This window comes from Ovis canadensis, chromosome 5 (assembly GCF_042477335.2).
Source record: "Ovis canadensis isolate MfBH-ARS-UI-01 breed Bighorn chromosome 5, ARS-UI_OviCan_v2, whole genome shotgun sequence".
NCBI lineage: Eukaryota > Metazoa > Chordata > Mammalia > Artiodactyla > Bovidae > Ovis > Ovis canadensis.
In genome coordinates, this window is record NC_091249.1 from 112,390,393 (window position 1) to 112,416,049 (window position 25,657).

General features: G+C 38.1%; 1 protein-coding gene across 2 annotated transcripts; it reads left to right on the forward strand.

Annotated features, from left to right (window-relative positions):
- Nucleotides 1-1,314: 1,314 nt before the first annotated feature.
- FAM174A (family with sequence similarity 174 member A) lies at nucleotides 1,315-25,276 on the forward strand. 2 transcript variants are annotated; one of them, XM_069590184.1, is made up of 3 exons: nucleotides 1,315-1,943; nucleotides 11,257-11,391; nucleotides 24,713-25,276. In XM_069590184.1, exons 1-3 carry the CDS (start codon nucleotides 1,501-1,503, stop codon nucleotides 24,714-24,716), a joined length of 582 nt encoding a protein of 193 aa, XP_069446285.1. In that variant the 5' UTR covers nucleotides 1,315-1,500; the 3' UTR covers nucleotides 24,717-25,276. The 2 variants fall into 2 exon arrangements, with proteins under 2 accessions (XP_069446285.1, XP_069446286.1); XM_069590185.1 differs by lacking the exon at nucleotides 24,713-25,276 and having other exon boundaries at nucleotides 1,409-1,943; nucleotides 11,257-11,395.
- Nucleotides 25,277-25,657: the final 381 nt, after the last annotated feature.

The window sequence follows — 25,657 nt, forward strand, 5'->3', positions numbered from 1 at the left end:
ACTCAATTCAACAGAAAGCTTAAGATATTTTAAGAGTAGGAAAACTCTCAGGTCAGTTCTGTTTACCCAAAGGAAATTCCGACTCTTTTTGACCTCATGCACTGTAGCCCACCAGGCTCCTCTGTCCATGGGATTTTCCAGGCAATGATACTTGGGTGGGTTGCCATTTCCTTCTTCAGGGGATTTTCCCAACGCAGGGGTTGAATCCGGGTCTCCTGCACTGCAGGCGGATGCTTTACCATCTGAGCTACTAGGGAAGCCTTCACAAAGGAAAAGTAAAATTTCTCTAAGCTTCGTGACGGGAGGCAGTTTTACAACTTGAAACAAAGCGCCTGCCTAACTTAGGCTTCTATGCTTCCAAGGAGACTGGGAGTTACGGGTGCTGTCTCCTTTTCTGCCATTTTAAAAGGATGACTCCTAGTTCAAGAAAGACAGCCCTGGGTTGTAACACGGGAAAGAACTTTTAAAAAGATTTATATCCCCAAAATGCAGAGAATCAATTACCAGTTACCAATACCTGTACCAATTATTGCTACAGTTAACAGTTTTCTAACGTAACGCTCTAAGGAAAGGGAGGTCAAGGACCCAGAGGCAGGAAAAAAATACCTGATAAAATGTGTACCTGAGCTGAGGGAAACGTCAAGGCGGTCTTTAATAAATGATTAGCTGTATTTATGCAGTTTTGCACCAAAAAACTCAAAGTATGAGCTTCCACTCTTTCCCGGTTTCTTCCTGCAAAGAGTTGCACACTTGACACAACTTTTTCCTTTCTTTCTAGTGCGCCAACCTCCCTGTCTAGTAAAATGTGTACCTGAGCTGAGGGAAACGTCAAGGTGGTCTTTAATAAATGATTGGCCGTGTTTCTGCACTTTTGCACCAACGAACTCAAAAGATGAGCTTCCAATCTCTCCTGGTTTCTTCCTGCAAAGAGTTGCTGCACACTTGACACAACTGTTTACTTTTTTTCTAGTGACCTAACAACCCAGTCTAGTAAAATATGTACCTGAGCTGAGGGAAACGCCAAGGCAGTCTTTAATAAGTAACTGGCTGTATTTCTTCAGTTTTGCACCAACGAACTCATATTACAAGCTTCCACTCTCTCCTGGATTCTTCCCGCAAAGCGTTGCTGCACACTTGACACAACTCTCTTCCCGTTTGCTTTCCTTCTAGGGAGCAAACCGCAGGCTCCCTCCCCTCGACTTCCGGAAGTGCGCGGGGCGCAAACGGTCTCACGCGCCTGACGTCACGGAACGCGCCAGCCCCGGAAGGTTAGCAACCGGGAGCGTCCCTAGTAGCAGGGGGCTGCTGAGATGTACGAACTTCCGGTTGTCGACAGCAGCTGCAGCTGCCGCCTCCGCCACCTGCGGCGGGCCAGGTCTTCGCCCGGGCCTCAGTCAGCGTTTCTCCCCCGTCTCTTCAGTTAACACGCCCATGGTCCCGCCTGGAGCCAGGGCGGCGGGCGCCGGAGCTCGCGCGCGGTGAGGGAGCCGGCCGCGGACCATGCAGCCGACGCTCTGCAGCTGCTGCCTCAGCCGCGCCCTGGCCTCGGCGCTCCTGCTGTCCCTGCTGCTGCCCGAATTGAGCGGGCCCTCCGCGGGACGGCCGCCGGCAGCGCGGGCCGCGCCCGACCCCCAGCCCGCGGCGCGCGGGCCGCGCACCCGGCCGCCTCCGCCGCCCGGGCCCTCCGCCGCCCGGCCCGCGGGCCGCGCTCCGGCCTTGGAAGCCGCGGGCTCGCGGGGAGCCGAGGGCGGCAATGGCAGCACGCCCGGGGCGGGGCCGGCCGCCGACGACCCTGGCGGGAAGGCGGGGGCCGGGGGCCCGGCCGGCGGCGTCCTGGCCGTGAGCCCCGACCCCGGCGACAAGCCCATGACCCAGCGGGCCCTGACCGTGCTGATGGTGGTGAGCGGCGCGGTGCTGGTGTACTTCGTCGTCAGGACGGTCAGGTGAGGCGAAGCCTCCGCGAGCCTCCCCGGCAGGCCTGAGGCGCGCTTGTTTGCCGACCTCCTCCCACCCCCTCAGTCACGGTGCCTGCTGAGTGAGATTGTGACGAGGACTGTCTTGAAAGCCTGTGGTACCTTTGGGAGTGTTCAGACCGCCAAGTTCGTGCTGCCTCCCTTTTCATGTGTAAACTATCAATTAGCACCGAACCTCTATATCAATATTTGAGTAAATTGATAGTAATGCAGAATGATCTTTAAGGATGATTTATTTTATAAAATGGAAAAAAGAAGTTCTTTTAACAGCAGTTTCCTGCTGTTGACTTTTAACTTGCCACCATCGATTGTACCTTATGAAGTTTCTTGCTTTCCACCTTTTCTGAACCTGGAAACTGACAACTGTGTAGGTTCAATCATTGTTAGAGTCCCCATTAGAAACATCTAGCATTCATTTTGCATGACACTAAATAATGGACATGAGTTTGAGTAAACTCCGGGAGTTGGTGATGGACAGGGAGGCATGGCGTGCTGCAGTCCATGGGGTCGCAAAGAGTCTGAGCGACTGAACTGAAATAATATGGTGTGAAATATTACCAATTTCTTGATAAGATGGAAAACTGATACCTGTGCAGCAAAGGGAAAAAAGTCATAAATATGACCCCGTTATAATGTTGGAGAGTATGTTTAATATCTTAACAACTATATATGTTTTAACTTTACAAAATTTGGATTAGTAAATGGATAGACTTACTTTTTAAACTTCCAAAAAGCTTTTCTAAAATGAATTCATCTGTAAATAATTCTAAGTCATTCAGAAGCTTAAAGTTACAAATGAATAGTTTTTTGAGCTTATTCTTAATATAGAATGTTAGAGAATTAGTTAAATTTCAGATTTGTTACAAATATGGACACTTAAACCACATCTTTAACTTTACCTAGGATAAAACTAACCTAGGAGAATAAAGTGATGTCCCACGATATATAATAATCATCACTGATTGTACAATCCATCATTTGCTTCGTTTGAATTTTTTTCCATGATGTTTGTGTCCAAATCTGTGATCAGCCTTTTGATTAAATCAGGTCCTTACATTGTACCAGGTTATGAATAAGTAAATGACTATCACTTATTTTTCTACTCCCTTTAATGCCTTATCAAGTAGAAAAGGAATTATATAGGTCAATTGGTGATATTTTATATTGTCGTAAGTAACTTCCACTTGATATGTTCTATTGTTACAGAAGTAAAGTTATTTTATGGCATGAATCATGGTATTATAACATGCCAAATATGTAATGAGACCGATTTGGAAAAGTCATGATAAAGCCTCTTTAATTGAGTTGGGGACCACCTCTGAAGAGTTGAAATGCAGAGCTAAGAACTCACTGTTAGAAGAAGCCAAGAGAAGAGCTAAGGAAGCACTAGGTAGTTCCCTCCTATTTACTGCGGTAGAGGTAGTTGTGTGGGAATGTACTGGTTTGTTTTCCAAATTATTTCACTTTTTTTCTCCCCTATAACTGCCTACCTTCAACCATTTCATATATTTCTTTAAATGGATTTACTTAAAGTTTCCTTTTAAACATATCTGTTTATTATTTTGTGAGTGAAAAACATTATTTAAGCGAACATTCCTTGGCTTAAATAACTAACTGAAAAAGTACAGCGTAACAGGGAACCCTGGAGGGTGGTAGGGTTCTCTGAGACCTGTTCAGGTATCTGCAATATTGAAACTATTTTCAAAATAATACATTCCCTTATAAGTTTATGACTTCCCTGGTGGCTTAGACAGTAAAGCATCTGCCTACAATGCCGGAGACCCGGGTTCAATCCCTGAGTTGGGAAGATCTCCTGGAGAAGGAAATGGCAACCCACTCCAGTATTCATGTCTGGAAAATCCCATGGACGGAGGAGCCTGGTAGGCTACAGTCCATGGGGTCGCAAAGAGTCAGATATGACTGAGTGACTTCACTATAAGTTTATAGGACCCAAGAAGTTTATTGATAATAGTTTCAAATTCCGCAGTGCAGCTAACTCATAAGAAACTAACTCTTGTCGCGTTTTGGTGTTCTATCAAAAAAAAAATGTTAACACCAGAATCTGAAAAGCTATTAAAATGTACCTCCATTTTCCAAGCTCACATCTACTGTACCTGGATTTTCTTCACATCCTTCAACTAGACAACGCATAGCAAATGATTGAAGGCTGAAGCAGATATGAAAATCTAGCAGTTTCCTATTTTTCTAATTTCTCTCTCTTCATTTTCTATCTCGTTCTCTCTATTTAAGCCAGACATTAACAAGATTTGAAAAAAAAAAAACCTAAATCTGTGCCATTTTTCACCTTTGTTGGTTTTCTTTTTGACTATATTTTTCACAAAAAGCTATGTTAATCTGTAGTGGATTTATTATAATTTTAAAAAGCAAATGGTATTTAAAATTTTCTTAGGTTTAATTAATATATTATGAATTGATATTTATAATCCACATAATTATAAGCTATTCAGGGTCTTAAATAATTTTTAAGAATGTAAAGCAATTTTAAGATCTAATGCTTGAAAATCACTGGTGGAAACATTATTTGAGCTGCCATAGTATTGGTTCACAAAACCCAGCAAATCCAGGCCCACTTTTTATTAAAGAGAAAGCTAGAAAATGTTCATGAGGTGTTACAGGCATATAACCACCAAACTGAAACTTTCTTCTTGATATGAAAAAAAATATTAGAAGAAAATTGAGCAGTAATTATTCTTCTCAACATGTAATTGTTATTTAATGCTGTATATTTCCCATATAGCATTGGAGTACCCTAAGTATTGTTTCATACACAAAATAAATGATGAGTCTGATGATTGATCTTTTTTTATTTTGCTTTTACCTTATTTGTAATCTTAACATATAAATATTTCTTGCCATGGATTTTCCATCTTCATTTCTGTAAAGCTTATAAGCGTGCAGTCTTTTCAGTCTGATTCTATTGGATGAGTCACTAACATTGTCTGTTAACAGCAAAATTCTGAATCTATGGCTAAGAAAAATTGGACTCTTTAACTAGCATCTAGTACATTCATTCAGGCCAACTCCTAAATATAGTTGGCCCCCTGATGTCCAACTTGATTGATGCTAACAATGTCTGGGCAATGTTCAGAACAGAACTCATTCTTTTTGCTTCCAGATTATGAAAATCATTTATTTTGATGAATATCCATTTTGACTCTCCACTTCCAAAATAGGTGTGGCAACACAGCAGCATTATTTATTTGTGCCAACAGGGAAGAATGGGCCAAAAATCATCCTTTAGTTAACTGATATGAGAAAACACTGAGAATATTTTACTTGTAAAGTACTTGAACTCCATAAAACTTCCATACTGTTTTTAATCTAATTCAGTTATTAAGAATGTGTAACTGGAAGTAACTTCCCCTCTGAGTCTAGAACTATTCCAAAGAAAAATTAGATTCTCCCTGTAGAAATTGTAATATATATATATAGAAGGAATAAAATAGGCTTCCTAAGATTAGTATATAGTCTTTACGAAAAGAGACTCTCGTTGTATGTCTTATTCTCGATTATATCTGCAGTGCTGAACATTATGTACAAAATGTGGTAGGCACTGGGTAAGCAGTTGCCTAATATATGAGCATTCTTGGTTCTTAATCAGGGATCAGTGGGTCTAGGGAAGACTCAAAAACCTCAGAACAAAGGCTCTTTACAAATCATTATTTAGCTAAGGCTAAGTACAGTGTTTGCATTCAGGCATTAACTAAATGAACTGGGTTTGATTACACTGAGAAATGTTTGGGTAGGGAAAACAGTTATTTTATTAGACTTTTCAAAGGAAATAACATTTTCCATCTCCTGTGTATTTTTCCTTTAACACTTCCTTCCAATATTAAAGGAATATTAGGTTACTACTTCTATTAGTTACTATATTAATTAAAAACATAGAATGACCCCCAGCTAACTTAAACTAAAGGGGATTTCTTGGAAGAATATTGAGATCTCAGAAAGTCAAAATGCAACAATTAGAACCTGACATGGAACAACAGACTGGTTCAAAATTGGGAAAGGATTATGTCAAGGCTGTATATTTGTCACCCTGCTTATTTAACTTATATGCAGAGTACATTAGGCAAAATACTGAATCACAAGCTGGAATCAAGATTGCCGAGAGAAAGTCAATCACCTCAGATATGCCGATGACACGCCCTTACGGCAGAAAGTATAAGAGGAACTAAAGAGCCTCTTGGCGAAGGTGAAAGAGGAGAGTGAAAAAGCTGGCTTAAAACTCAACATTCCAAAAACTAAGATCATGGTATCCAGTTCCATCACTCCATGGCAAATAGATGGGGAAACAGTGAGAGACTTTTATTTTCTTGGGTTCCATAATCACTGCAGATGGTGACTGCAGCCATGAAATTATGAGACATCTGCTCCTTAGAAGAAAAGCTATGACAAACCTAGACAGTATATTAAAAAGCAGAGACATTCCGACAAAGGTCTGTCTAGTCAAAGCTATGGCTTTTCCAGTAGTTATACATGACTGTGACAGTTGGACCATAAAGAAGTCTGAGCACCGAAGAATTGATGCTTCTGAACTGTGGTGTTGGAGAAGACTCTTGAGAGTCCCTTGAACTTCAAGGAGATCAACCTGTCCATCCTAAAGGAAAACATTCCTAAATATTCTTTGGAGGGACTGATGCTGAAGCTGAACCTCCGATACTTTGGCCACCTGATGTGAAGAGCTGACTCATCAGAAAAGACATTGATGCTGGGAAAGATTGAAGGCAGGAGGAGAAGGGGATGACAGAGGATGAGATGGTTGGATGGCATCACTGACACAATGGACATGAGTTTGAGCAAACTCTGAGAGATAGTGAAGGACAGGGAAGCCTGGTGTGCTGCAGTCCATGGGGTCGCAAAGAGTCAGACACAAATGAGGAACTGAACAACAACAAAGTCAAAGAGCAACTGGAGATTCACAGAAACTAAGTCAGTTTAGGAGAGAAGACACTAAAATACCACAGAGGTTTCTTGGCAGGAACAGTCCACTGTGAAAGTATGCAGTAGTTTTCAGTCTCTTTGTCCCTTAGTTTAGGAGTCAAATTCTACAGAAGGACAGGTGAATTAAGTCCTGGGAAAGAAGGGCCTGGTTTAGCTGCAGTCCATGTGGTTGCTTTGGACAAGACTAAGCAACTAAGCAACAACAACAGGGCTGGGATAAGTTGCTGTCTAAGCAAAATCATGGTTCTATTAAGGCAGAAGTTTCCTTCAGGATAAATAAAAAGCCAGTAACTGTTGCAGTGTTCAAAACTAAGAAATGGCCTAACCAGAAGTACATAAATGTACTTGTTATTGCTAGTAGCTACCAAGTTCTTACTTTTTAACCAGGAAAGGATGAACCAGAAAATGCAGTTCACTTAAAACAATATATCCAGTCTAGTATAATGTAAGATGATTGTGTTAGGGATCAGAGGACTGGTAGCTAACTTTGGACCTTGGTTAAAATTACTTTGAATCATATAGGAAGACAATACAGCCTAATGTTTAAGAACCCAGACTTGGGAATAAAATTGCTTGATCATTTGCTCTACTGTTTACGGTCCCAAATTTAATTTTTTCTAAGGTCTGACTTTCTATGTTTAGAATAAGGATACTTAAAGGCTTGTGGTGAGGATTACCTCAGGTAGTGCTTATAAGCTGCTTACCTCAATTGCCTGACTTATATGCACACCCAGGAAATAGTAATTATTTTTAGTGAATTCCTTTTGTATCTGCAATTTCAATTGTAATATTTTGGTGGGGATGTTCATGGTATTTTCTAAAATCGCCCCCATACCATACTCTTAAATGAACTCTGAAACTATAATCTGCCAAGAGGTTAGGTCTGACAAGGCTAGAGATGGGGTGGGGGCAAGGAGAAAAAAGAATGGGAAATAAAGATGTGAGAAATTTCAGATAAAATGATTTTTGCTATATGCTGTATACTCTGTTGTCATGGACAACTGAAATTGTGGCTCACCAATTTTTATTTAGCTATGTCTCAGTGCAAAAACAAAATGAGTTCCAAAAATCATTGTTGGTCACTAATTCACCTTTTTGTCCCAAACAACTCAAGGCAAATTTTATATCATTAGTTGTACCTTTATTGAAATTTACTCAGCTTTATCATTGTACCTGATCACATAGGAGAGTGTATGTATATAAAATATCCATTAAATACTACATTCCTCAGTCTAGTTTTGAATGATAAATAGAAGAAATTACTTAATAATATCCTACAGGCATTCGGTTGAAACAGGAAAATCAGATCAGTGCAGCAAGTTGCAGCAAGTTACAGCAAGTTACATGATTGCTTGTCTCCCTTTCACAGAGTAGTAAAATGAAATGGAGTTTTATTCTGTTGTGTTTGTTTTATGTGGCATCATACATTTTTACATAAAACTTTATCAACCTTACTTTAGTACTTTAGCTTTATTTTTCTACTGTAGTTTTTACATGTTATTTAAACAGAAATGATTCTTAGCAACCTGAGTGTAATGAAACATTGAGGAATCTGCATTCAGTTGAGACAACTATTTGAATAATAACTTGAATATCTAGGAGGTATCTGATCATGATCATTTACCTGTGATTGCCGTGTGATAAAGGAATATAATTCAATAGCATAAACCATACTGCTACTTTCTTTTGCTTTCTTAGGCTTACATATTTTCCTCTCTACGCATTTAAAGTTCCATTTTTTAAGACCCAACAAAATTTGTTTTCAGATTGCAATATGCATTTATTCTGTCTGGTAAAATAATGTATACATATATAATGCTATATATGTAATTAACATACATAGACAAGTTTGAGCATTGCGAGCTTAATGAAAATAGTAATTTGTGGAGAGAACGACAGCTGTTAAAATTGCATGAATTTTAAATCCTCCTGTACTCTTTTGTTCAAAAATAATATACAGTGCATATTATTAGAAGTAGCCTTTTACTTAAGATTTCAATACATTTTTATATGTATTATATTTTACATTTCATGTTTATTAATATTTTAAGTAGATGGTCCCTTGAATCAGCCCAATATTAAGGCTTCATAAGTGTTCCTGGCTTTCCCTGAGGACAGGAAAAAAAAAAATCACTGCATATGGATGTATTGTATTTGATGTTTTTATGGCCATAAAGCTGCCATGACCATGTAGCCATTATTGCATATATCTTTGGACTTAGGAAAGATATTCTTAGGGGAGTCTCATTTTAAGTTTAAATTCTATTTTACAATATGTAGTTGTTGTTTTTTTTAATTTAACTTATTCTTGGGTGAATTAGTAACGTTTCCTAAAATACAAAATTTATTTTAATTGAATGGCATTCCCCAATTTATTTTGTGCCAAAGAATGTACTCTCTTTGCATATGAAATAGGTTCTTATCAAATAGCTTGGATTCATGTTCAGAAGGTAACATTTATATACGTTAAAAGATAGTAGAAGCTAGAATAAATAATAAAGTGTTCATAGCAATGCAGTCAAATGTTTACATTTTACACAGAAAGAGAAAAATAGCATTATTGGGCAGATTAGGTTATCTACTCATTGAAAGATTGGGAAATCATTCAAGGAATGATGATGACCTTGGAAATGGAGAAGAATGTCAGCTGAGATAATTATCAAAAGTCCTTAAGATCAACGTTCATATCATTTCCTTTTTAAAGACTTGCTAAGGTATCCTATGACTGATGATGGCCTGGTTATTAACATATTGACAGTTTAATGACCTGGAAGAATCTAGTTTATTTCCAAAAATAATTTCACATGGCTGACTGCAAGAATGTTTGGAAGGCCATATGATGTAGAAAATTGAACAACAGACTGGCAAATTAGAAGAGAAGAATGTAAAACCTTGAGTATTCTTAACTCATTCTTAAGTTTTCAGTTTTTAAAATCAAAGCAATACATGCAAATGTTATTAAATCCTGTGGTTCCAAAGGACCAATGACTGTGCTCAGTCGCTCAGTTATGTCTGGCTCTTTGCAACCCCATGGACTGTAGCCCACGAGGCTCCTCTGTCCATAGGATTATCAAGGCAAGAATCTTGGAGTGGGTTGCCATTTCCTACTGCAGGGTATCTTCCAGACCTAGGGATCTAATCTGTGTCTCTTGTATCTCCTGTATTGGCAGGCAGATTCTCTGCCATTGTAACCGATGGTGAACTATAACTCCCCAAGTCCCTTGGACTGCAAGGAGATCCAACCAGTCCATCCTAAAGGAGATCAGTCCTGGGTGTTCATTGGAAGGACTGATGTTGAGGCTGAAACTCTAATACTTTCGCCACCCGATGTGAAGATATGACTCACTGGGAAAGACCCTGATGCTGGGAAAGATTGAGGGCAGGAGGAGAAGATGACGACAGAGGATGAAATGGTTAGATGGCATCATCGACTCGATGGACATGGGTTTGGGTGGACTCCAGGAGTTGGTGATGGACAGGGAGGCCTGGCGTACTGCGGTTCGGTTCAGTTCAGTCGCTAAGTCATGTCCGACTCTTGCTACCCCAGGAACTGCAACACGACAGGCCTCTCTGTCTGTCACCAACTCTCGGAGTCCACCCAAACCCATGTCCATCGAGTCGGTGATGCCATCCAGCCATCTCATCCTCTGTCGTCCCCTTCTCCTCCTGCCCTCAATCTTTCCCAGCATCAGGGTCTTTCCCAGTGAGTCATATCTTCACATCGGGTGGCCAAAGTATTGGAGTTTCAGCCTCAACATCTGGGGTTCATGGCGTCGCAGAGTCAGACACGACTGAGCAACTGAACTGAACTGATGGATCAAGTAAGAAGCTTTTAAAAACACCCTAGGTGATTCTGATTAGATGCAGCCAAGATTGTAAGCTACCCAGCCTAGAATTTGAATGCATGTATGCATATAGTTTCTTAGAGGGGCCGAAAGTTAAGAAGTAAGAAGGCCTAGAGGAGATGGGAGAAAGGCTAGAATAGAAGGCCTCAGTAAAATTATTGGAACAGAACAAAGATTTAAGAGATTATCTGTCAACATTATCAGCTGACAGAGAAGAATGTGTTTCAGTCAGAAGAAGTGATGGCACAGAGACATAAAGGAGTAGATTTTGTTTAAAAAGTAATCTAAAATAAATAAATAATCTTAAATGGTTAACTGGTTGCATTTCTGAAATGTGGCCATTCTGATACTGAACACCTTCAGTGTAACAAACTGGAATAATTTATTTTTAATTTACAAATAAGTATAAAATAAAAATCATCCATACTGCACATAGAAATAATTTTTATTCATTAATATTTTCTATTTAATAGGATGAGAAGAAGAAACCGAAAGACTAGGAGATACGGGGTTTTGGACACTAACATAGAAAACATGGAATTGACACCCTTAGAGCAAGATGATGAGGAGGATGATAACACATTGTTTGATGCCAATCATCCTCGAAGGTAAGTGTTGAGCAGTTTAAAGTTTAAATTTCTTTTAACAGTTTTTATCCTAAATGATGAGTTTTAGGTTCTGTTTAATGAAGTTTTTTGTGCTACCCAACCAATAGCTCACATTCACTTTGCTTTGCTAAAATAATTGTGTACGGTAGAATACCATCCCCCAGAGAAGTCGTTACTGCAGGTCTCCTTGTGGAGCCTCCTTCCTTTTTGCTGCTGCATGAAGATAATCCTCTGCGTGTGTGTGTGCATGTGGCGGGGGCGGGGAGGTTCTGGGAGGTGTAGAGGGAGATTAGTAAACTTGATTTTCCTTTTCATTCTGAAAATGTTTTGGTTTTAGTCTTTGTTACTTTATTTGTAATCAGCGTTTTTGGCAAAATTGTGGGGCTAATGGTCAGCGGTCTGATACTGTGGCTATTATGTCTGTTCTTATATCTGTTCTCACTGAGTTAAGAGCTTTCCTAAAAGGTTTGGATAAACAGAATTACATGGATATAGTCTGGTTTCAGTGCAGACGGCACGAGGAAGGGAAGCAATAAAGTTTCCACTCAATAGGGAAGGCCATGTTGGAATAGACGAGGCATTATTCGGGTGAAGAAACACCAGTATCCAGAGTGAGGTACATATATAGAAAGAGTAATAGAAATCTGGGGTTTAAAAAAAAGACTCAACAAAAATCAGATTATTAACTCAAGTATATATGAGCTGTGATGATGTGGGGACATAACTGAGCGACTGAGCACACTCATTGGTCCTTTGGAACCACAGGATTTAATAACAGTTGCATGCATTGCTTTGATTTTAAAAACTGAAAACTTAAGAATGAGTTAATACTACTCAGCTTTTGGGTGCTGGTAATTAATTCACTTAATAAAAATATATTCATAAAGTGCTATAGTAATAGTAGAGTCTAGATGTATAAGTGTGAGCCAAACAACTGTATTTGCTCATTAGCAGTTCTGTATCTTAGTGAAAATAAACATGAATAAAATACATTAAATGTATTTATTGAGAACATTCTAAGGTTTATTTAGAACATTCAGATATACCCCCTGAAAAGTCCTTACATTGGCTATAAAGTAGTGTACATTTCTCATTAAGTCTAATATTACCAGTTATTAACTGTTTGCTTAGATCAGATGAAGTTGCTCGCATGCATTTAGGAGCCATTGTGTGTAACAGATACTTTACATACTAGCATGACAGTAAGAGTCAGTTTGAAATAGTGTTGGGAACTGAGAATGAGCAAACAGCTCATCTTTTCTCTCCTCTTGGGCTCACCCTACAGAAGGTGCTCACTGAGTAGAATTGGAAGGCAGAGTCTCACTTTTTGTATAATTATTTTCTTTTAATCTTCTGCAAAGTTTTTAATATATTTTAAAAGTGTAGTATTTGTCATGTTTTAAAAACTTCAGTGCATATGAGGTACCTCTTTCTGCACAAACACAGAAAGGGAACACAGAAAAGGAAGTTGTTGACTTAGGAAGTCAGGGTTGTTTCCAAAGAGGAACTGAACTTGAAGCCTAGCTTGTCTATTTCAAGTCTGCTTGACTCAATACAAAGGTTGTTACAGTCAGCAACAACAACCCAGAGTCTGTAGTTGTGACAGATGATAGTTTATTCAGAAAGTGAGCACCAGAAAATGTCTAGAATGCATTCTGTTGTATGTGCATGTGTATTTATACGTGCAACATGTTACATGTGGGGGTCAGCTGTGACAAGTCTTGGGATGGTGCCAGTTTTTTTGGTTGTTGTCTTTTTTTTTTTTTTTAAAGGAGTTTGTTGTTATCCTGCTATTGTTACTGGTACTATTTGGCTAGAGTGTATATAATCAAATAATCAGATGTGTGTTGAAGAATGAGACCTCTTGTCATAGTGGGAAAAGTGGCCTAGGAGAGATCAAGAGGGGCAGAAGCGGGGAAGGTGGGAGGGATATAAGAAGGCAAGAGTTTCCATGAGATGTCGTCACCCACAGCCATCTCTTACTCTGCGTCTTACCTCATCACAGGCCTCTCTCTCCTGTCTATCTTCCGTATACCCGTTTTCATGAAGCTTGCATTCTGTCAGGGAGCTAAACATGAGTCAGAGTTACAGAAACAGAGAAAGAGGAAGAATAGGATGATGTGGGGATATATAGTAGAGTCGCAGAAACAAATGATCCAGAAAAACCTCTTGGAAGTGACAGGTAAATTGAGACTTGAAACATGAATAAAAATTAGCTAAGTGAAGGGTGGCTAGAGGGGCTGGAGTTGGAGAGAGAGCTGCAGTCACAGAGAATCAGAAGCAACAGAGTAAAGTATATTCAGGGAACTGAAAGAAGTGTGTACTATATTAGTATGTATGAAAGAAATGAATGGGTAAATGAATGATTTTTGAGCTTTGAATGTAAAAGGCAGAACAATAAATTAGAAGGCAGATTGTGATCCATGTTAAATCAGTTACAAATTATTCTACAGGTTGCAAAAAGGCACTTGGAAAATTTTAAGACAGGGAAAATATAATGAAAGCTGTATTTTGAAGATAACTGTGCATAAATTGGAGGAAGATTATGATAAACAGCAAGGGGACCAGGAAAAAGATCAGTTAGATGGTACATATATTGGAGGAGTAGAGACTTCTTGGAGAAGTAAAGGAACCAGGAAAAAGATCAGTTGGATGGTATACATACATTGGAAAAGTAGGGACTTCTTGGAGAAGTAAGGGAACCAGGAAAAAGATCAGTTAGATGGTATACATACATTGGAGAAGTTGAGACTTCACTGATGGTACAGCAGTTAAGACTCCACCCTCCCAATACAGGGGAGCCTATGTTCAAGCCCTGGTCAGAGAACTAAACCCTATATGCCACAATAAAGACCTGGAGTGGCCACGTAAATTAAAAAAAAAAATATATATATATATATATATTTGGTTTTTTTAGAAAAGAGAAATAGAGTGGAGTGAATTATTCAAGAGGCTTTGAAAGATATTGTCAACAGGATTTAAGTATTCTGTTTAGAAGGTGAAGGATAGAGAAATGGAAATACTGGATTGGCCAAGATGTTTGTTCAGGCCGAACAAAAAACCCAATAATAATGGAGATGCAAGTTTTGGGAATAATGATAATTATCAATGATGATTGATAATGAAATAAGCTTGAATTTCTTAATGTTGTGATACCATTTACTTAAAAGACTTGGGAGAAACTTATGCATATGTCTGGATTAAGTAAGGAGGACTGCATGTCATTAAGTGTGCTTGTGAGCTGTGCTTGGCCGCGCAGTCGAGTCTGACTCTTTGCCACCCCGTGGACTGCAGCCCGCCAGGCTCCTCTCTCCATGGGATTCTCCAGGCAAGAACACTGGAGTGGGTTTCCATGCCCTCCTCCAGGGGATCTCCCCAACCCAGGGGTTGAACCCAGGCCTCCCACATTGCAGGCTGATTCTTCATCATCTAAGCCTCATCCGTCCAATAAATCAGTGATACAGCAACTAGTTCATACAGCAATTTTTTAATGCTTGGCACTAGTCTAGGGGCTTGGGTCACATTAAAGCAACAAAACAGAAAAGAAAAATTTTAAATATCCTGACTTTGTAAAGCTTACCTTCCAGTGGAGAATAGGTGAGATTTGGGGACTGACATTTCATTTTCATTTTTTACTTTTCATTTATATTTCTACGTTGTTGGATTTTTTTCTTCAAAGAGCCTGTGTACATGCATTACTTAATTCCCCCCCCCCCCCCACCTTAGGAATAATTTCAATTCTATAGAAAAGTTACAGGAATAGAAGTATTACAAAAAGTACCCTAAACGTTTAATCTGGAGTCACCTATCTTTAACACTTTACTTCATTTGTTCTCTTATATTCTCTCTTTCCTAGTCGTCATGATACAGAAGAATGCATCCCTCTCATTTTTTTTCCTCTCATTTTATATATAAGTGATTTTCTGATATTTCTTCATTATTAGATTCAGAATTTGTATTCTTGGTGGAAATACTCCATACATCTTTCTGCATCCTTTTCAGGACATCCTTATCTGCAGACACACAGCGCTCACCTGTCCTTCAGTAGCAGTGGTAATTGTGATGTACCTCTTCAAAATTTTGTCTAATTTTCCAATATGTACTTTTCTTCCCCCTTGCAGCTACTACAAAGGCATTTTAAAATCATACAGTATTCTGCTTCTCATCAAAATTTCCCCTGAGATTTAGTACCTATTTGTCATTATTCTTGCCTGATTTAATCTTCACCATGATAGTTGTAAAATCGTGATTTTCCAACTTCAACATTTCCTCCATATTTACCGTTTAGCACTGACATGTACTGTTAGCAAGAGCTTATCCTTGTTTCTTCTTTATCTATCTATATATCTGTCTATCAGTGGCAACCCACTCCAGTACTCTTGCCTGGAAAATCCCATGGACGGAGGAACCTGGTAGGCTATAATCCATGGGGTCGCAAACAGTCGGAGATGACTGAGCAACTTCACACTACGCTACACTACTACTGTCTATCTTATTCACTGTAAAGTTTCATGGTTTTCTTTCTTCGAAGGTTTATAATTCATTGATGTAGTTGCCGGTGGAGGCTTATTCCAGCTGACTTCTGTGCCCCTGTGACTTGCTCCCATTTTTTTTTTTAAGAATTTCCTTACATTCTGGCCTAACAAGGCGTTGCAGGCTCATTTTGTATCTGCACCAGCCGTAGAATCAGCCATTTCTCAAAGGAGCCCTGGTTCCTTTGGGTACTAGCTGAGCTCTTTGCTACCAGCCGTCCTTCAGCAGACAATTCTATGAATGTATATGTAACACTTACACACACACACATGTGCCCTTATACATGCATGAGTATATGTGTGTGCACATACTTAGTCGTGTCCGAGTTTTTGTGACCCCATGGACTGTAACCCACCAGGCTTTTCTATCCATGAAATTTTCCAGGCAAGAACACTAGAGTGGGTTGCATTTCTTGCTCCAATATCCATGCATATTTGCATATATGTGCATACTTTATATACTATTACTTCACGCCTCCCATTCTGCCATTGAGGTCTGTCCCCACTGGGTTCTTTCTTGCTTTCTTCCTTTTCCATAGTGACATTTTTCTTGTTCATTGTGTTAAGAATGACTTCCAGCAACATCCTGGCTCCCAACAACATCAACGCATTTACTTACTGCTCAATCTTATAATAAAACTAATACCGTGTCAGAATCACTTGCATATGCAGTAGACAAATGTACTACTAAGAGTTTAGGATTTGTTTGCAGTTTTTTCCTCACAACCTCATCCTGCCCAGAACTGAGGGTAGTCAGATATTATAAGTGATTTGGCTTAGTTCTTTTTTTTTCTCCCTTTTCAGTGTTTTCTCCCTTTAAGTCATTTGTTTGCTTCTGTTCTAGATTTTTTTCTGCCTTTCCCATCTTTATTGTTTTGTGTTGTTTTGTTTTGAAAACAACTAGCATGCCTCCAAAAGTAAAACTATACCAGAAAATTTTAAGAATACATACCCACTCAGTCTAGGACACACTCAGAGAAGTACTGCTCTCTTGATCCCTTCCACAGTTCTTCCCACCTCACCCATTGTAGATGGTCAATTTCATTATTTTCTTGTTGGTCCTCTGTGATTCTTTGATGAAAGTTGGTTGGAATATATGTTTCTTACCTTTCTCTCTCTTACACAAGATGTAGCCTATAGTTTATATACTTTTATATTTTTTGGTTGCACTTAATACTGAGTCACGCTATGTAAGTTCGTAGAGATGTTCTTTTTCACAGCTGTGTAGTGCTCCACAAGGTGTATGTATCATGGTTTATTGAGTCAGTTGCCTATACTTTCATGTTTGGGTAGTTTCCATTCAATTATTTTGCAGTTACAAGTTATCCAGAAGTGAATGACCCTGCACATAGATATTTTTGTATTGTTGGAGGTGTATGTTCAGGGTAAATTTGTCAAAGGGTGTGGAGTCAGTTTTAACCATGAATATTGGAGGTGCCTGTGATATCTTAGAGGACGTAATAAATTGGATGAATTCATCTCTTCATTAAAAGCAATGATAAACTGCCATGTATCCCAAAGCACTCCACTAAGCTCCAGGGATAGTGGTGAACAAAAATGGATAAAATAGCCAGCCTCATGCAGGTAACAATAGATATACTTCCATAGGCCAGGAATAAAGAACAAGTGTGAGCTAGAGTTGGGATTCCTGATTATTATTTTTCAGCCTTGCTAAAACCAGAGGAAAGACTCTTCTCTAGGCCTAACCTGCTTTTGTACCTTTTGAAGTGAGCAATGAGATGGATGCATACTTCAGGGTGCCAAGAAGCAAAGGCTATTTTTTTTTCTCCTTTTATTTTCTTCTTCAAACAATGTTAAATAATACCTACACTGATTTTAGATATCTGCTGTGATTTTTTTTTTCCAAAGTCTGTGCACACATGGATCTCTTTCTGTCTCTCACTTTGAGGAAGGTAGACTCATTTATTTTCTCCTACTGGACAGAAGTTTCAAAAACATGTAGGTAGAGGTGTGTTTGTATTTCTATTACCTTCTGTAACATAGAGATTATTTTCTGATAAGATATAGAGTAAAAACTCTGTTACTTCATTTGAGGTGGATTCAATAAATAGGTAGGACTTTCTCTGGGTTTCAAAAGTTGGTGCATGCATGCATGCTCAGTTGCTTCAGTTGTGTCCAACTCTTTTTGATACTATGGGACTGTAGCCTGCCAGGCTTCTCTTTAGTCAGCCAGAATCCATGAGATTCTCCAGGCAGGAATGCCTGGAGTAGAGTGGTATGCCCTCCTCCAGGGGATCTTCCCAACCCAGGAGTCAAACCCACATACCTATGTCTCCTGCATTGCAGGCAGGTTCTTTACCCACTGAGTCACCTGGGAAGCCCTCCAGTGTTGGTGTCGGATATTAAACATGCATTATGCCATTAATTTATTCAACATTTCCAGTTTCTCTCATGGAAAAAATGAACAGATCTCCTTCAACTTACCATAGAGTTATGTATGTCTGGACAAAGCCATCATAAGTTGACAATATCATAAATTGAAGATGCATTTAATACACCTAACCTGAACGTCAGCATTTAGCACAGCCTACCTTAAACATGCTTAGAGCACTTATATTAGCCAGAGCACTGATATTAGCCTATAGTTAGGCAAAATCATCTAACGCAAATCCATTTTATAGTGAAGTGTTGAAAGTCACATGTAATTTGTTGAATACTTCACTCAAAGTTTGGTTGTATGAGTACAGAGTGAAGTGTATCATTTGTTTACCCTCATGATCTCATGGCTGACTGGGAACCGTGGTTCCCTGCCACTGCCCAGCATCACAAAGGAGATCATGGTAGCCTGAGAAAAGATCTTGTTGGATCATCTTTAATTCAAAATTGGGAGTGTGGTTTCAACTGAATCCATATTGTTTTCACATCATCATAAAATCAAAGATTTGTTAAGTCAAACTGTCCTAAGTGGGGACTCTTCTGTATAGATCCGATTGTGACTCACTTTAGTAACAGCTGATAATCATGGTTAATGCCATGATTAATGCATTATTTTTAAAGGGAAAAACAACACTTATATGGAGTGTATCACAAGGTCTTTGTAGACCCTCAAAGAGGATTTTTACCAAGGGCTTCCCAGAGCAGTCATATACATGGTAGAAAATCCAAGGGAATGAATGGTAGTGGTAGAGAGAATGTCTTCAGAGGAATAAGATCAGGCACGGATCCTGTCACTGAGCCAGGAGGAAAACTGGAGGGAGTAGAGTAGCAGAACTATAATAGGTATAATTATAATAATCACTTAATAGTAAACGCCTACCTTAATGCAGGATGTACCAGATGCTGTACTAAGCTCCTTACATACACGATGAATTCATCGAGACTGTCTTGCAAGTAGTTTGTATTGCTTTCACTTTAAAGATAGGAAAACTGAGGCCCGGAGAGTGTAAATAATCTAGGCTTCTCTTCCTACCGCAATCCTCATTCCATTTTTTAAATATTTATATGATTTATACCCATAAAGAAAATAATTCTAAAGTCTGTTCATTCTGTCCTCTATACTAGCACACAGTATTAGTTTCTTTTTCACATGGGGACCCCTATACTTTATCTTAGTGGAAAGGCTGAGAAGCGATCAAATGGGACCCCTAAAATGAGGAATATAAATACTATTTGCCTGCTTTGTTAGTTGCAAAACAGAATCATATTAGTCTGCAGTAAAACTGCTGGTGATTCTTGTTGGAGCATCTCTTACTGATGCTTCCTTCATTGTGTAAGTGCTTTCTAAAATTGCTTCATCTTTATTTTCCAAACTCTATCTACAAAATAACAAGAAACAAGTCATTTTCAGAAAGGCAGATTAATTTCTTTACTTATGATTTAATCACAGTATGAAACTAGCCTTTTGTAGTCAATTCTTCCTGAGTGACTACAAAAGGATGTGGCTTTTAATATATCAAGATTTTAATAATGACTGTTGGTGGTGGTTAAATTTTGGAGTAATAATTTTTACTGTTTCTTTGCATTAGATTGAACTATATGGAACTGCTACTATGTGGTTTAATCTAAATCTCCCGAGAGAAGTTTATTTTTTCATGTAATAAGGTAGATCAGGCAGGGGCAAATCCAAGAACAGTACATTAAGACTCTGGCTTCTGTTCCCCCTGATCCTCCTAGTTCTGACTGTCTTCATGTGTGAGCTTCATTTTTAGACCAATAATAGGATGGTGCCAGCAGTTCCTATAATCATGCCCTGAACAGTAATTTTCAGTGAAAGTTTGGGACCAACTATCTTGCGTCTCTTTCCTTAGGAATGAGAAAAGTTTCCCCAGAAACTCTGTTTAACAGAATTTTATTTTTGTTTTTCATATCATTGGTTATGTGATCATTGCTAAATTGAACCCTGGCAAGAAAAATGAAAATACCATAATTAGTTCAGAATTATCATCTGGGGTTGAATGGATATTAGGGAGTTAACCATCATTACCACTAGGTCTGGTAATTTAAGCTTAGAGGTTAATACAATCAAATTGGGAAAACTTGTACTTATGTGGGAAAAAATAGCTCAAGCTGTTTAGTTAATATGATTTATCTTGAATTTGCTATTGTTATCCTATTATGTCTATTTGTATATTAGACATAATTTCTTTTGGTTAGTGAAACATTTTACACAAAGGAATTATAAAACTAAACCACATACCAATGTTTTAACAATTGTGTAGGACATTTTAGCTCTCTCTGATAGAAATGTGATGAGAAATTAGAGACAACTATGTATTAACCAAAACTACCTTTCATTTTCTTACAAGTAATTTAGAAATAAATATTCATAACCAGTCTCAAAAATGTAGTTTTAAACATTACTTCATAACACAAAACAAGTGGAAATAATACCTTGTTATTCTGTTTGATTTCTGCTGAAGAGTAAAGTTATTATTATTATTTTATAATGCTGTGGCTCAGACGGTAAAGCATCTGTCTACAATGCGGGAGACCCGGGTTCAGTCCCTGGGTTGGGAAGATCCCCTGGAGAAGGAAATGGCAACCCACTCCAGGACTATTGCCTGGAAAATCCCATGGACGGAGGAGCCTAGTAGGCTACAGTCCATGGGGTCGCAAAGAGTCGGACACGACTGAGCAACTTCACTTTCACTTTCACACTAAAGGACATTTTGACAGTCTTGGTTGACAGCTTTTAAAATACTTTTAAAATACTTCTATCACTTCAAGGCTATTCTAGTAATTTCTGCCATGTATGTAATTTAAAAAAAACTCTAAATTTTCTTCTTAGCTCCTCTCTTCTGTATCATTAAATTTAATACTGTATTATATGTGTTGGTTACATTTGTGCTCAGTGTTACTTGGCCACAGAATATTTTCTGGTTATTAACATCAGCATATCAGAATCAGGATGTGTGTTGACCAGAAGCTCTCATTTAATAAGAGCTTCTTCAAACAGTTATCAGTTTGAAAATAATCCTAATTTCTAAATCACTACTTTCAACGTGGAACATAACATTTTATCAGAATAAACACTTAAGGTTATTCAAAGTAAATAGAGTATGTATAGGGATCTGTCAAAGTACTAATTTTTATTTTAGATAGAAGTTGGTATTTGAGGATGTCCAGTGTGTGTTACTAGTAAGATAGTCTGTACCTTCTCCACTTTGGGGGAACTATGCTGTCTTTGTTATTATTTAAACAGGTAGTTCGGAGAAGGCAATGGCACCCCACTCCAGTACTCTCGCCTGGAAAATCCCATGGATGGAGGAGCCTGGTAGGCTGCAGTCCACGGGGTCACTAAGAGTCGGGCACAACTGAGCGACTTCACGTTCGCTTTTCACTTTCATGCACTGGAGAAGGAAATGGCAGCCCACTCCAGTGTTCTTGCCTGGAGAATCCCAGAGACAGAGGAGCCTGGTGGGCTGCTGTCTATGGGGTCGCACAGAGTTGGACACAACTGAAGCGACTTAGCAGCAGTAGCAGCAGCAAACAGGTAGTTAAAGAGAATGTTTGTGTAGGGTTTAGGGATTTTTTCTGAATGTTTTAGTTTTCTGTGGACATTGAGCCTTAGAAGGAAATTTTGCCTTGCTCCAGTTATCATCTCAATGTCTTTATTGGTAAAGAACATGAAAAATTTGTATATTATTAAATGATTATATAACATTAAACACTGTTTGGTAATGCTCTTTTCTCATTTCTTGACATAGTCTAGAGGTGCCCTGTCTAATTTGGTAGCCACACTAGCCTTATGTGGCTTTTCAGAAATTTGAAATTTGACTAATGTGACCCAGGAACTGAATTTTTAATTTTCAGTTCAGTTCAGTCTCTCAGTCGTGTCCGACTCTTTGTGACCCCATGAGCCGCAGCACGCCAGGCTTCCCTGTCCATCACCAACTCCTGGAGTTTACCAAACTCATGTCCATGTTTTAATTTTATTGGGTTTTAACTGATTGGAGTTTTAACTTTAATTGCCAGATTGCTATTGTTTTAGACAGTACAGAGCTAGAACAAGTGTTAGACTGATCTAAAGTAATTCTGTCAAATGGAAATTCTTATAGCTGAATCACAAGTTTCTGTTCATACAACAGTTGATCTGTTTAATAAAATGCTTACTTACTGCTTTGGTTCAGGATTGTGTTCTGCTGTGATAGTCTGGGTCGCAGACTCTCTTAAGGTATATGCTGGGCTGGATGGGCAATGCAGGCAGAGCTTGCCACCCATAAGGCTGACTTATATGGGTGGGGTCGCAGGACAGTAAAGGGACAAGGATCTCAAGTTTATGGACAAAAAGTCCTAAATGCAATTATTAAGGCATTAACCTTCCCGAGCATTCTCAGATAGTGTTCATTCTTTAAATCCCAAGACATTATATCTTCTTTAAAAAGGACGAGGGAGGAAAAGAAAAAAAAAAACTCCAGGAATCTAATATTTGCAAGTGTGTTTAAATGAAGGAATAGCAATATTCTTGACTACACTAGGACAGTTTTTCCTTTCCAACTTGATGTGGTTTAATAGCTGCTTTGATAGTTTAGGATTTTCTGAGTTAGCGCTTAGGTTGTCCTTGAAAATGTTTCTTTTTATATTGTATCATTGCATACTGTTTAGAGACAGAATATTCTTGAAGCTTGAAAAATACCCAAACTGAGATTTCCATAAAATGTATTGTTACTACACATTTGCTTTACTTCATAGAAAAACATGTGTAAGATTGCTTAAAATGCTTAAAATGAGATCTGCTCTCTCAAATGTTTAGGCACAGAATACAGCATTGTTAACCTTAGGTTCAATGTTACATAACAAGAACATCTCTGGAACATATTCATCTTGTATAATTGAAACTCCATACCATCTGAGTAGCAATTCCTCATTTCCCTCTTCCCTCAGTCCCTGGTAACCACCATTGTATTCTCTACTTCTGTTAGTTTGACTGTTTTTTAATACAAGTAGTGGAGAATCTAGAATCACAGAGACTCACAAGTTTTTCTCATATCATGGGAAGCCTGCAGAAGTTGGCCGCTGGCATCTGTTCAATGGCAGTATGATGACAGGGTCTACGTCTGTGTGGTTTTCCTAAAGCTTTATCGTAGTTATATGGCTGCTGCAGTTTCAGCCATCACATCTATACCAGAACAGAAGACAGTGAGATGCATGAACCGAAGTCACATCTGTCCTTCTGTCAGGAAATCAGAATTTCTCAGAACCTTCCCTCCTTCCAGCATAGTCACCCTACTTTGTTCACAAAAATAAATCAGTATTTTTATTAGCAAAGAGGAGATAATAGTTGTTGATCAGACAATTAAAATATGTCACTCTGACTATTCAAAGTATTTTCTGAAGGTTAAACTTGGCAGCTGGCCAGAGAGAATTGGCTTTGCAGGGGACCCTGAATGAATGCATGAATTCTGGGCAATTATTGTTCATGAGTACCAGGTTTTTTATTAACCTTCAATATGTATTTTTTAAAAAAGCTTAAATTTACCCTCAAAATATATTGGAATTTCCTTAGCTTATAATAACATAATCATTTAGAGATCTATTGTAGATTGCTTATTATGATTTAGATAAAACAGTAAGTTGGAAAAGAGTATTACTCATTCTCATAGGTATCTCCAATGAAGTTCTATATGTTAATGATGATTATAAAGGACAACTTATTAAGTTAGTAAAATCTGCATACCTTTGCTTTTGGTTGAATTAAATGCTTTCGGTTGTAATAGCTCTTATTAGCAAAAGTTCCTTAGCATCTGTGGTTTAGATTAAGTAGCAGTAAAGCCTGATGTAAGGTGTATAAAAATATTTGTGATGAAAATATAGCCTCATATTACCATAAACTAATCAATAAGGTAAGAAAATAGGCACATTTACCACATCATATAATTTATAGAAAACCTTATCTTCTGTATGGAAAATTTTTATAACTGTATTATAAATATTAAAAGCATTTTTTGATTGTTTCATTGAATATACTTCCAGGCCTGCAGCTTCAATTAATGCTACTTTCTGAAGGTTTAGAAATAAGATCTGTTAAGCATTGTGTTTATAGAAACCATAAATAAATAATTACATTGTATACTTGTCAAAGTTGTTCATGGTACCCACACTAGTTATGTATAAAATTCCTTTGAAAAAGTTAGAAGTATAATTTAAACAATAATATCTGATATAATTAGTGTAGACAAAGTAACTATGTGTTTTATTAGTGCCCTTCATTATAATTTCCTTAGATTAAATAGTTTCATTATCTTCTGGCAGTCCAAGTCTTTGGGGATATTTTAAAGTGTGTTTAAATTTGTTCCATATAAACATTTATAGTATTTTTTTTCTTGCAGATAAGAATGTGCCTTTTGATGAGAAAACTTCATCTTCTACAATGAAGAGCAGACTGTCTATGTTTAAGGAATAAAAAGCCACTTTATCAATGGGGGGTATTTAAGTTACATATATTATGAGAACCTTCAATTTGTTGTTGCAATAAGTGTGTATCATTTGTTAGTTTTTCTCTGTATAGAAGTGCTCTTAATGGGCTCAGAGTTGTTGGGAGTAATTGTACTACAATAGAGATCTGAAAATTACTTTAAAGCAGTGTGTTTTCTGATCAGTTTCTCTTGTTTACCTTATTATTGTAAACTGTTTATGTACTAATCAGTTAACTTTATTTATATATATGTGTGTGTGTGTGTATATATATATATATATAATTTATTTTTTGGCTGGTTAAGGATTTTGGTTTGTTTTTTTTTTTTTTTCCTGGAACTATAAATCCCAGCAACCAACTGGTGTGTAACTACCAAGATGTATTTCCCATTTTTGTGGGGAAAAGAAGCCAAATTTATTATCTTGAGTTTGGGTTTTTTAAATAATAAAAATGTCTGTGTTGTGTGTAAAACAATAAATGCTATTTAAAATTCTTTGAATGTGATATAAACAAGATGTGTTTATACAGTAAACCCAAAGCTATAGATTTATATATTAGCATATGTATTTTATATGATTTCTTCAAAAATCTGTCCAAAAGTTATGGTATTTTAACAACTTCCGTGTTAAATTATGACACCACGTTGATTAGATATTTCAGAAACCAGTGAATTTCAAAGCCATTCAATTTGTTTACAGTATTGTGAGAGAAGTACCAGTGAAAACGTTCCCATCGCATTATGACGTAGAAGAGGAAGGAATTTAAGTATGTGCATAGACTTTGGAGTCAGACCTAGACACAGAGACTAACCTCATTATCTCCTGAACACGTAGTTAACCCTACTGAGCTTCAGTTTTTC